This window comes from Schistocerca americana, chromosome 2, assembly GCF_021461395.2.
Source record: "Schistocerca americana isolate TAMUIC-IGC-003095 chromosome 2, iqSchAmer2.1, whole genome shotgun sequence".
Lineage (NCBI taxonomy): Eukaryota > Metazoa > Arthropoda > Insecta > Orthoptera > Acrididae > Schistocerca > Schistocerca americana.
This window is the reverse complement of record NC_060120.1, coordinates 342,871,217-342,885,401: the sequence shown is the minus strand read 5'-3', so window position 1 is coordinate 342,885,401 and position 14,185 is coordinate 342,871,217. Positions and strand designations below refer to the sequence as shown.

Genomic DNA, 14,185 nt, shown 5'->3' with positions numbered 1-14,185 from the left:
CTCTAAAGAAACTAGTGCAGGCATGCATATTCAAAAGCAGGGATATGTAAACAGGCAGAATACGGAGCTGTGGTTGGCAACGCCTATATAAGACAGCAGGTGCCTGGCACAGTTGTTAGATCAGTTACTGCTGCTACAATGGCAGGTTATTGAGATTGTACTACAGTCAGCACATGAGCGATGGGACACAGAATCTCTGAGGTAGCTATGAAGTGGGGATTTTACAGTACGACCACTTCATGAGTGTACTGTGAATATCAGGTATCCGGTAAAACATCAAATCTCCGACATCGCTGTGGCCAGTATATCCTGCAAGAACGGCACCAACAACAACTGAAGAGAATTGTTCAACATGACAGAAGTGCAATCCTTCTGCAAACTGCAGCAGATTTATAGCATCATCAGCATGCGAACCATTCAACAAAACATCATCAATATGGGGTTTTGGAGCTGAAGGCCCAGTTGCGTACCCTTGATGAGTGCGCGACACAAAGCTTTATTCCTTGCCTGGGCCTATCAACACTGACATTGGACTTTTGATGACTAGAAAGATGTTACCTGGTAAGAAGAGTCTCATTTCAAATTGTATCGAGCAGATGGACGTGTACGGGTATGAAAAAAAACCTCATGAATCCATTGATCCTGCATGGCAGCAGGGGACTGTTCAAGCCATTGGAAGCTCTGTAATGGTGTGGGACATGTGCAGTTGGAGTGATATCGGACTGTTGATACGTCTAGATATGCCACGTACGCAAGCATCCTGTCTAATTACCCACATCCATTCAGGTCCATAGTGTAGTCTGACAGGCTTGGACAATTCTAGCAGAACAATGTGACACCCCACACATCCTGAATTGTTACATAGTGGCTGCAGGAGCACTTTCTGAATTTAAACACTTCCTCTGGCCACCAAACTTGCCAGACATGAATATTATTGAGTATATCTGGACTGCCTTGCAACGTGGTGTTTGGAAGAGATCTTCAGCCCCTCATACTCTTATGGATTTTTGGACAGCCCTGCAGGATTCATGGTGTCAATTTCCTCCAACACTACTTCAGACATTAGCCCCGAGTCCATGTCACATCGTGTTGCGGCACTTCTTCATGCTCGCAGGAGCCCTTCAGGATATTGGGCAGGTGTATTAGTGATCCATACGTGAGTACGGATCATATAAAATGTCAAAAGTCGAACTCTCTAATGTTCTAACAGAAGGAATTGTGAACGATAGGTTGAAGAACGCACTGAAAAAGTTGAGGTCATTATGGATAGATCACAAGCTTGTATGGGACAAAGCAAACTGGATACAACGTCATTTGTTGACCAGTCTATGGTTCACTTATCACCATTCAGTGCAGCCACAGAAAACAAAAAGGCTTGGATGACAGTGATGTCAGCACCAAACATCCTGCTGAACACAAATCCAATGTCTTAACAATTTGAATCAGCCTGTTTAGCCTGGGTGGACCAAAACGAAAAATAAAACTACACATACCTATTAACTGACACTGCAGCATACAGCAAATGATGTAACCCTTTACATCATAAAATACTAAGTTAATACACTATGATGGTTACATGCTAAGATCAGAAAAGAAATACTTCGATGGAACTTACGATCAAGCAAATTCTGGTAGTGCAAAAGCCTTTGCAATGGTTTGAGGATGAATGCTGTAAGTGGAAGGTAGCACACCTTTTGTAATTCAAAATCACGATACAGCTGTTCAAACTTCTTGTTACGCCGAAATGCTGCATCAAGTTGATGTAGTACCATTAGGTGCATTGCCAGATACTCATCATATAACTATATGTAAAGAAAAATAAAGTTACTAAACAAAGTCTGGATTTTACTCATTCATATCGTCATTTTATAACCATGTACAATTAGAGATTGACTTATAATAATTTATTATGTGATTATTCTGTCTCAGAGCAGTAAATTCCTGCACTTTAATCAAAATAACAAATAGCTTACAGAATAAAACTTCTATAACATGCCAGTTAACAATAGAAAATTTGTGTTAGAAGCTCATAAAAACATAGCACCTTCAAATAAAGTAGCAACATGTAGCAGAGGAACCAAAAACCAAAGAGAGATAATGAACTACTCACTGGAAGAACAGACATATGTTTCAGAAAAATGTCCCCAATACGCTGGTAGTCACCCTTTAAATGTGCATTTCCACGTCCTTCCCATGTTGCGAGTCTCTGTTCCACTTCACGAAGCAAAGCAGTGTGTGCTTCATGAAGGGGCTCTACAAGTCCCAGTAACAGATTGACTACCTCATCAGGCATTTCTTCCTCTTCTTTTGTTACTTCATCTCGAAACCACTAAAACCGGTAGAGACAGGTAAGCAAAGTTGGAAACGATGACAGTTTTATTTAACATGACATTCAGAAACATTCAGGCAGGGACTTACATAAAAGTAGGAGAAACTCACAACCTGTTTCAAACCCACACAGTAAAATTCTCTTACAACAAACTATTATGAGCTTTATAACTTACGTATAGCTGACAAGTGCTCATCCTGGCACTGATTTTTTAAAAATTAATTAAGGTTTTTTGACATAGGCCACATTTAGATTAACATACAGTATATGATGGTACTTAATGTGTGTACAAGTACCTTTGTGGATGGATGGATAATTTTCTAGCCGCAAGAAGACTATCTGCATCTACATTTACTCAAATCATTCAAAACCAATGTGAACCACATGGTCAGAAGGTACTTCCCGTTGTTCCATTCACATATGGAGTACAGGAGGAATGACTGCTTAAACGCCTCTGGCCCATAATTAGTCTAATCTTGTCCTCGCGATCTGTATGGCAGTAATATGTAGGGTTGTAGTATATTCTTAGATTCATCACTAAAAATTGGTTCTTGAAACTTGGTAAGTAGACTTTCTCAGAATAGTTTGTGTCTATATTCATGCGTCTGCCAGATTAGTTTCTTCACTATTTCCATGACACTCTCCCATGTTTTGCAAGCAAGCTCCTTCACAGACTGATCCCATTTCCCTAGAATCTTATGAATGAACCAAGGTCTGAGACCTATTTCAACTGCAACTGAGCCTATGCAATCATTTCATTTCACAATCCTACAAATTGTTATACTCACTTTTTTTTTTTTTTTTTTTTTTTTTTTTTTTTTTTTTTTTTTTTTTAATCGGATGAGTCTAACTGTGCCTCACTGATATTGTAGTCACAGAATACTATATGTTTTGTGACGTGCACAACTTTAGATTTGTGAGCATGTCAAGCAAGTTTCAGTGCTAGAAAGTTTGCTTGCGAAAGTTTTTCAAAGGCTGCATCAGAGGTAGCAAATTTCCCTATAAACCTAATGGATTGTTATTTTTTTTAAGTTTTCACTTCCTATTTTATATTTCTTTTATTCTTCCATTTGTCAATTAATTTCAGTAGAACTCATACATACATACACACATACATTAATCCTTGTTCCATACGTCATGAATACAACATTTCGTAATGATGTGGAATGTGTCACTTTAACATAAGTTTTCTTTACACAAAATAATTAATTAATCAATTTGTTTTACTACTTCATATCTAAGAATTCATCTATTGAGTAGGAGTAGTTGTCATTCAGAAAATCTTTCAATTTGCTTTTAAATGTTGATTGACTATCTGTCTGACTTTTAATACTGTTTGGCAAATGACCAAAGATTTTTGTGGTAGCATAATTCACCCCTTTCTGTGCCAAAGTGAGATTTAATGACAAATTTAATAAGTGAATATATGTATTGCAAAGGTACAATGAATATCCTGAGTTCCTTAAATAAATGTCTGCAAGGTGATCTTGGGTGTGCTCCAGCTATTATTCTGATTACACGCTTTTGTGCAATGAATACTTTCTCTCTTAATGACAAATTGCCCCAAAATATGATGCCATATGAAACCAGTGAATGAAAATATGCATAGAAGGCTAATTTACTGATATGTTTATCACCAAAATTTGCAATAACCCTGCTAGCGTAAGTAGCTGAACCTAACCATTTCAGCAGATTATTGATGGGTTTCTTCCAATTCAGTTTCTCATCAATGCACACAACCAGAAATTTTGAATATTCTTAGCAACAGTTTTGGTTCACAGTCTATATTTATCAGTGGTGTTATACCATTTACTGTACAGAATTGTATAAGCTGTGTTTTTTCAAAATTTAGTGAGAGTCCATTTGCAGAGAATAACTTAATAATTTTCTGAAAGACATTATTTACAATTTCCACAGCTGATTCTTGCTTGTTGGGTTGATTCCTATACCTGTACCATCAGCAAAAGAACTAGCATTGCATCTTCATGAATAGTTGCAATTTATTTGCTAACACCAGTTCTTACACCTATCTTTATACAATATTTCCTTCAATGACTTGTGCTATAGTACTTCTCTGAGTGTAACGTAACTGGTGAAACTGTACACCTAAAATGGAGTCATCCACAAATCAATAAAGCTGCTAGCTTCTGCATGGGTAATTTGTTCCGATATTTCATTTTCTCTTTATTTAATAATAAATTTATGTATTAATAACTGTAGAATAATTGAATAACATAATGCAAAATGAGCAAGAAAGAATTAAGTAGTTGTTCTGACGAGGGATTGCTGTTCCGGTTCATGCAATACATTAAAATAAAAATAACTGTAACAAGAAAATAAAAAACTCTGTAATAGAATAAGTGGAGACAGAATTGTGCAAGGTATTTAGTTTAAGTATTTGTATATTGTGGAAAGTGTTTTTTAACGGAATGACGGTCAAGTATATGGATGTTAATTTGAGTAGAGCAGTATGTCAGATGACAAAACACAGGGAGGACACGCAAGGAAGAGATCATGGTCTTTGTGCGTTGGGAGCTGTATAGGTAAGGTGGGCTAGAATGGCCTGGGGATACATGCGTTTTAGTTCTGAGGTAGGATCATGCCCATAGGATTGTTCAAAGCTAGTCTTCAGTTTATGAGGTTGTGAGCTGTGAACATAGCGATATTTACAGTGAATGTGATGTAGTGAACTGTTTATTGCAGGACTTCACAACATACGTGCTCGCAGAGCAAGCTGTGAGCAGCCAGGCGCGAGCACGGAGCAGTGTGAGCACGCTACCCCCACTACCGGACCAGAGGGGAGAGTCACGAGGGGCACACAACAGCTGTCGCCAGTCAATGTAAATCCGCAGCCACCTGCAGGGATATCACTCACGATTACTGCGACAAATTAAACAAATAAAGGAGAATGTACACGTGCCACATAATTTTTTTAGCTTAGTGTATGCCTCTACATTCGTATTAATTTGTGAACTGTTACACAATAAAAGGTGTCACTGAAGTGTGGGATTTTCTGTTATCTTGTACTTTTTGCCCTTTAGAATTGCGTCTATGTTCGGAGTAATTGCTCTTGTGCACTGTAGGTGCAACGTGCAGTTTAAATTTTGATCAGACAATGCATTTCTCAGGCGCGTCTTGTTACATTTAATTCCAGAGAACAATTGTTCACAAACATATGTGGAACCGAACATTGATATTATTGTAGCCGCCAGTTTCTGCAAATGAGGAAATCTATCCTGAGGGAAGTGTCTGCAGAATTCCAAAATGTTTTTCTTGTTCTGAAATTTGTCTCTGTATTCTCTGTCACACTGCAGGTCAATAAGTTCTAGTTGCAGCTCAGGACGAATCTCTTCAATATTCGCTGAATATGGAGAGGAGAACAGATCAAAATCACTGTCTAGTGCTGTCAGATCTTGAAAGCGTTGATCAAATTCTTCCTTAAGGGCAACTAAACTATGTGAATAATGTTCACAGTCTTTGTGAACATCTTGCATGGATGATAATTTAGGAAAATGAGCTAGATTTCCTGTTTCCAGCTGACTCACCCAAAGTGTCAATTTCATTTTAAAAGCTCATATTCGATCTATGAAATGAGTAATTAGCAGATCTTTACCTTGCAGTGAAATGTTCAAAGCATTCAGATGGCTAGTTAAATCTGCTAAGAACGCGAGATCACATTTCCATGAAGGCTCTTTCAATTCAGGAACACACATGTTATTTATTTCCATGAACATATTTATCTCATCTAATAGGGAAAAAAATCAATTTAATAATTCGCCACAACTAAGCCAGGGGACCTCGCTGTAATAAGGCAGGCTACCATACTGGCTTTCTACATCCTCAAGAAAGCTTTTAAATTGTCTGTGTTGTAGCCCATGCTTCCTTATATAATTGGTTGTACGAACAACAACACTCATCACATTTTTTAGAGTGATACTCTTTGCACATAAGTTTTCCTGGTGGATCACACAGTGAACGCCCCTTATTTCATTCGGCACGGTCAGTTTTTTCATTTTCTCCTTCAACAGCGCAATGAAACCTGATTTTCTCCCTGTCATTGCTGGTGCACCGTCTGTCGACACTGAAACTAAAGAATTCCACGACAACACTTTCTTCAACACTACTTAAAATATCACCTCCGGTTGTAGTGCTCTTCATGGCTACTACATCGAGGAGCTCCTCCCTCACCTGAAGATCTCTATTAACACCTCTAATAAATATGGCAAGCTGCGCTGTTCCAGTGATATCAACACTTTTGTCCAGAGCTAGAGAATACGCCATAAAATCTTTACAGATATTTGCAAGCTGGCTCTGGACGTCGTCTGCCATGTCCTGTATGCGACGCACAATGGTCATGTTAGATAATGGCACAATCCGAAACTGTTCAACTTGAGATGGACACAAATGTTCCGCTGCAACTACCAAACATTCTTTTATTAAATCGCCATCAGTGAAGGGGCACAGGGATTTTGCTAAAAGCAAAGCAGTTTTGTAACTCACTTTGAGTGCTGCCTCAGTTGATTTTTCTTCGTCGTCCAGATCTTCTTCGGATAGCTTCCTTTTAAGTTTAATAACTTCCTGTGCACGATCCGGTCCATCACATTTTCCACTTCCGTAGTCTTTCGCGTGGTACAACATACAATGTTGCTGCAAATTAAATTTCCTAAAAGAATTCAGCATTTTGTGACGTACTAAACATTTTGCAACACCATCTTTTACCGTAAACAGATACAATTCCTCCCAATGGGGGTTGAACTGCGAAAACATGGTTGGGGTTACACAACGGTGATTTGACGTGATTCTAAACCTGCGAAGTGACTGTTCGAGCTGATCGTAGTACTTTAAACGTTACACAGTCGGCACGAATTCAATAGGCACGCTGCGGCCCTGTTCAAACGTGCGCGCGCATTTCCCCTCCCTCCCTACTCCACGACCTTGCACCTGCTCGCGAGCACGTGCCTGAGCAGACCCGAGTACTCGCGCTCAAAACCGGCCACTTGCTAAGCCCTGGTTTATTGCCTGCAACTGCTGTGCTAAGACTGTTTTCAGTTTGGATTGGACAATTGTGGGTAGGACCATCATTCACAACAAACCATTTTTCTATGAATAAAGCAACAATAAATTGTTACATGAGCTAAATCTACAATAATATCCTCAATTATCGATGTCACTGCTCAGTTTACTCTTATATATCTGTATTTCACTGACTGACCTCACAGGCCACTTTAATAGCCATTAATCGCTTATGTAAGGGCATAATGCAATGGTGTGTAATGACACCCCTGTACAGATGAGTCATTTAACAGATTATGCAATTGCCCTCTGCTGGATTGTTAGGAACAGCAGGTATCGCTAACTGATGATATTGTTGCAATTGGGTAGGTTTGTCCTACATTGGACTGTTTTCTTTCCACTTAACAAGTATTTCAGGATCGAATGTCCCAGTTAAACAGTTGAACAGTTAATGTGGGGGCTCTCAGCTAAATGCAGTGCATAGCAGTAACGGTCTAGCAGTGCAATCATTGTGCATATGTGAACATTAATATAATGTTAGGTGGCAGCATAACAGGGATTCCGCAATATGTGCCTAGTTCATGCTGCAACATTTTGTGCAACAGTTGGTTCACAAATTCAGGATGCCGCTGTCATAGCGAGACACCACTGCACATATCGGCGCCGGCAAGTATATCTGTTCCTGTCTGCTGTGCCACACACACACGTGTCACAACTGTCTCCATGCCATCGTCTGGCTGTCCCCACACCGCTGCCCGGCCAAACTATGCCATCACCCACTCCACATGTCGCAGTAACAGTCGACATCACAGCAGCCACAAATTAAGTACAAGCATCAGTTGCATTATATATCATGTGCTGCTAGTCGTCAGCCACAGCCGTTGAGATACAGAAACTTTCAAGTAAATGTGGATCAGAGGATATTAGGAGTGATTGTAGTAGCCCTAGTATCCCAAAGGAGCATGGATGGGTGCCAGGGAGTGAGCTCACTAAATTATTGAATGCACTGAGTGAGAAATCGGTTGAAAGTTTAGATTCAAAATTGGAAAATGTAAAATGTGAACTAAATGTAAGCATAAAATCTTAAGTTGCCAGTTTAAAAACTGAACTTGGAGAGCAAATAAATGCAGTAAATCAAAAGTTTGAGCTGTTGGAGAGCTGATTTGAAAAACTTGGTAAGAAACTAGAAATTAACGAAAACACTGTAAAGGGGGCCAGCAAACAAATAGAAAAAGTAGAAAATGAGCTGGGAACCAAAGTGGAGACTGTAGAATCTGAACTTGTGGGATGGACTGAAGCACACAGGAGGCAGTGCAGGAAATTTGAACTCCAGACAAATGGTGAACTAGAATTGGTAATTAAAACTGGTAATGAAAAGTTAAGAAAAACTCTTTGCCTTTACGTATGTCTGCTTGTGTCTGTATATGTGCAGATGGATATATGTGTGTGTGTGTGTGTGTGTGTGTGTGTGTGTGTGTGTGTGTGTGTGTGTGTGTGTGTGCGCGTGCGTGCGAGTGTATACCTGTCCCTTTTCGCCCTTAAGGTAAGCCTTTCCACTCCCGGGATTGGAATGATTCCTTACCCTCTCCCTTAAAACCCACATCCTTTCGTCTTTCCCTCTCCTTCCCTCTTTCCTGATAAAGCAACCTTGGTTGCGAAAGCTTGAGATTTGTGTGTGTGTTTGTGTGTGTTTTTCTATTGTGTCTATCTACCAGCACTTACTCATATGGTAAGTCACAGCATCTTTGTTTTTTAATATATAAACTAATACATTTAGATAGACCATTAGGAGTACTAACAGAAACAGCAACATTAAAAAAGAAGGCTGGCAGAGAACTTATAATGGGATCTAATACACAGCCCTACTGATTCAGTGGAAGAGTTTTTGAACTTTGTTGAGAACATGAAGAGGGCATTGTGTTATAAACCAAAACTGGTAGAATGCAAGGAGGGTAGCAGAAATCAGAATAGGGGTAACTGCTATAGAAATAATTTCAATGACAATGTGAACAAGTGTTCAAGTAATAGGAATGCGCAGAGTGACAATGGCAGGGGGTGGAGAAACAGGCAGAAAAGAGAAGAAAGAAACCATGAAGGAGATAGAAATGACTATCCACCTGGAATAAATGAAAATGAACACAGGCAAGAGAGACCACAAGGTGCAGATTTCAAAGAGGACAGACAGAAAACTAGATGGAGCCTCACTTAAGATCCGCAGGGCGGGTATGACTTATGCTGTAAATAGGACCAGAGGGGGAGACGATAATGACAGGGAAAGGAAGAAGTTGTCCATATGCCAGATGGATGCTGTACTGGGTAGCACTGATATGTGGGGAGGCTTTATGAAACTTAATAAGAGAAATAAAGATTAAATGGGAAAAGTATCAGTGACAGTGAATTGTATTACATAAGGGAGTTATTTGACAGAGATGAGATGGTGGGGAATAGAGGGGATGACAATAGAATTGGTTTGGCTACATTGGAAGATACTATGTCTGACAATATGTCTGCTTGTGTCTGTATATGTGTGGATGAACATGTGTGTGTGTGCGAGTGTATACCCGTCCTTTTTTCCCCCTAAGGTAAGTCTTTCCGCTCCCGGGATCGGAATGACTCCTTACCCTCTCCCTTAAAACCCACATCCTTTCGTCTTTCCCTCTCCTTCCCTCTTTCCTGATGAGGCAACAGTTTGTTGCGAAAGCTTGAATTTTGTGTGTATGTTTGTGTGTCTATCGACCTGCCAGCGCTTTCGTTTGGTAAGTCACATCATCTTTGTTTTTAGATATAATTATTCTTTGTAGTACTCTCTCTGGTGGTTGTTAGAAAAAAAGCTTCCGAGATTGTCTTCGTGCCGATTAGCCTGAGCTTGGTTTGAAGAATTGTAATCTGAATATTGAAATTTATGACAAAAGATAACTGATACGAAATTGTACGATTAAAAGGGAAAAAAAAGAATGACTGGATACGAACCTGCATTTAATAATCCAAGAGCTCCATCACTTCTTCGGAAGGTTAAACTTCATCAAAGCCAAATATCCACTTGATCTGAGGTTTCCCGACTGATTATACAATACTTCCAAAATTATGAGGGATTTTACTTGCACAGATTAGCAGACTGCCGCAAAGCACAAGCCTCCAGAGAAGAAGAATCATCGCCTGATTTCATTCCAACAAGTAAAATTTCTGAATCATTTTGAGTGACTGAGCTATGACTGTGTTTCATATCATGAATGATTGATTGCTCGAACGAATTGAGAACTACATAATTACACATGGATTTTCTGTATAAATATGATTGTAACATTGGGGTGAAGGACAGAATTTTGGATTTTAATTCCGGAGGGCACAGAAAGAGAATAAAAGTTAAAGACGAATTAAAGGGAGATAAAGTGGTGGCACATTTGCACAAGGAAAATGAGAGGTATGAGGAGTCATGTGCAGGTGAACAATAGACAATAAGGCAAAGGAGATACAGTATTTATCAATTGAGAGAAGGCTTCAACTGGGTGAACATCTGCATAAATGTAAAAGTGTGTTTTCAGATGATGGGGTACAATTTGTTTCAAGAATGTGTTATAAATTCATAGAGAGAGTGGACGCAACACATATCTTGGTGTACCACCCAGCAAGTAATCCAGCCGAGAGGTTCATGCGAGAACTAGGTGGACTATGCAGAATGTACTGTAGCAAGAGGTGCAGTGATTGGGCTGGATATGTTCCTGTATTTGAGGGCATTATGAATACTGTGAAGAATTGCTCCACTGGTTTCTCTCCCTATGACGTCATGATGGGTAATAGGCCAGCAAACCTTATAGCTGAAAAGGTGGAATTTTCTGAGTTCTACAGTAAAATAAAGCAGCATTCACGGCGAAATTAAAAAACTGTTTGAACTCTATTACAGGCCATTAGAGGTTGTCAAATGTCCAGACCTAAATGCATACAGGCTCATCTACCCTAATACAAAGAAACCATTTGGTCTCTGGAATGTGAAAAGAGTTAAGACTGTTGTTGATAAGTGATATTGTAATGACAAATGGAGAAATTTGTGTTTCAGTATCTCAGTTGTATATGAGTAACAGGTTAAGTATGTTGGGAGTTTGTTATGTATATTTACTTATCGTTATGTGTGTACTTGTAAGAAATTTTGGAGGAATTATGGTGTATGTTGGGTAAATGCAACGTTAGTTTGGGGGTTTGTTCAGTAATTGTATTCAGGAATTATACTGGTGTGTAGAAAGAGAGCTTATGGGGTCAATAGATTGTTTCTTAATATGGCAATGAAAGTTGCACCTAGAGCTTGAGGCAGGTATGTGGGGGTGGTGCCAGTTGTGAGCAGGCCAAAAATAAATAATGTCTTAGCAAGGGAAAGTATCTGTTAGTAAAAAAAATTGTGATATAATTACAGTCAGAAATTATATGCTGTGAACTGGTACTTAGTGTTTGCTGGGTGAAACAGCACATAATTTACCTGTTTAAGTAAAATGTTCATAAATTATAAAATCTGTAGGTGTGATTAGACACAGAGATTGATTCATAAGGGATCTGTAACTGTTTGAAGTTTGTCTGTGCAATTTGTTCTGTGCTTCAATATCTTTCACTTGTGAATTGGTAAATCAGAGAGGGTTTCAATAGCCTTATCACTGGGAAGCCATAGGGTCACAGTTACAGGCAACTTCTCATTTTGTCATCTGTTTGACACTTGTCAGTACATGGCTTGGCTGACCAGGAGTATAATGCGCTGTTGACTGTACTTTAATACGAGATGGGTGGTCTGCTGATGCACAGATGGAGCTGGGACTGAAGGAGAAGGTCCTCGCAGGTGGCAGCAACTGGAAGACTGCAGTAACATCATAACCAGGGAAGTGACACGTAATGATACAGAGAACTGATTTATTTATTCATATGTGTACCAAGATCGATTGAAACAGATCTAGGTATTCCAGATTTATTCTTACTTTTGCATCTCACTTCTTACTCATCCCCACTACCACCCATGAGTGCTAAAGTATTTTTTATTCTCATAGCATCTTTTTTTTCTTCTGATAGTAACCCACAGACAATTAAGGAGAGCTCTTTTAAACAGAGTGGACAGTGTCTTGAAAAGAAGACGAAACATGAAAGTTGAGAAAACAAAAACAACAATAATGAAGCGCACCAGAATTACGTAAAGTGATGCTGACAAAATTAGATTAATAAATGAGGTACAAAGAGCAGAAGGTAAGTTTTGATATTTGGGCAGCAAAATAACCAATGATGAAAGGAATGGAGAGAATATAATAAACACAATTTGGCAGTAGCAAGTAAAGGTTTCCTGAAATATATAAATATGTTAACATCAAATATAAAAGTAGACATTAGAAGTCTACTGTGAAATTATTTGTCTGGAGTGCTGCATTAAGTGCAAGTGAAACATGTATGATAAACAATAAAGACAAGAAGAAAATAGTTTTGAGATGTGCATCTACAGAAGAATGCTCAAAAGTAAATAGGTTGATTAAGTAGTGGAGATTAGTGAATTAGATTGGTGAGAAGAGTGCCGTGACAGAACTTGGTTAAATGTAGGAATACGATATGATAGACAAAGTCCCTAGTGGAGAATAAACAAAGGTAACTCACCACGTGTCTCAGGCTGTGAGCAGTTGATAGCCACACAAACAAGACTGAAAACATCACTAAGCTTTCACACAATATCTTTCTTCAGAATGAACTAGTACAGAACACACAAACTCACACACTGCTACATGTCCCAGCCAACAACATTGTACCAGTGTTGCAGCTTGACTCTCGTTTATGTCCATATCAAATATTAAATACATCAGCTATATGATGAAAAGGGATAAGTTGATAGGCTATGTCGTGAGGTGTCAAAGAGTGGTTAATTTGCATAAAAATTGTAGGGGAAGCCCAAGGCTTGAACACAGTAGGAAGGCTCAAATGGATATAGCTTGTAGTGTTTTTGCAGCGATGCAGCGATGAAGAAACTTGTGCAGCAGAAAATTAGAGTGGAAAGCTGCAACAATACAGTTTTTGGATGGGTGACAAGAACAATAAGAAGTCACAATTTGCCAAGTTTAGTTGAAACTGCATCCAATGTTTCAAAGTTAGGCTGGAAAACACACCTGTGTATATAACTCTTTTAATATCACTTTAGGTTATTCAATGTCTGAAACACATGAAAGTAACATAAAAAATCAAACAATGGAAAATCCGGGATAGAATAATGACAATGTTATTAAAAGATTAGATTGTTATTTACCATATAGCAGAAATGATGAGTCACAGATAAGCATGAGAAAAATACTGTCAAACAAGTAAGCTTCCAGCCAAAAGGGCCTTCATTGGATTTACACAACATACACAGTCACACAACTGTAACTATGTACGCATGCCCTACTTAAAGTATTAAAATGAGAACCATAACAATGAAGAAGTAGTCTGAAATGTGTGAAACTTAAAAAGATGTAATGGTTTCTGAACATATTAATGTCTAACGTTATCTGGTCAGGAAGAAATCGCCAACTACTCATACAGGAAACATATTATGTCACCTGACTGTTGCTTCCTGTTACTTCCTGTATTTGTTTGTCTACTATACACATTATATCATTTACAGCACAGCATGCTTTATGATATCACACATATTAATCTAAGCTTATATTTTATTTCTTTAGCAGTGTACACTCTAATGTATAGAATATGAGTTAAGACATTCATGTCTACTACTGTAAATCATTCTCATCAGTGAACTAGGAATTAAAACATACATGTTTTGTGCTACAAATCAACTATACATTAACTTTTTTGAAGATCAGGAGTAATGCTGTACCCTGCAAGTATTGCTTG

At 38.7% G+C, this 14,185-nt stretch overlaps 1 protein-coding gene across 1 annotated transcript in view; it reads right to left on the bottom strand.

The window, feature by feature from the left end:
* Window positions 1-14,185, bottom strand: part of LOC124589804 (FERM, ARHGEF and pleckstrin domain-containing protein 1) — a 747,858-nt gene that overhangs the window by 61,586 nt on the left and 672,087 nt on the right. The window contains exons 15-16 of the mRNA XM_047131595.1: window positions 2,111-2,329; window positions 1,616-1,802 (exon numbers count right to left, since the gene is read on the bottom strand). Of these exons, the coding sequence (XP_046987551.1) occupies window positions 1,616-1,802; window positions 2,111-2,329 (406 nt within the window). The remainder of the gene's footprint in view (window positions 1-1,615; window positions 1,803-2,110; window positions 2,330-14,185) is intronic.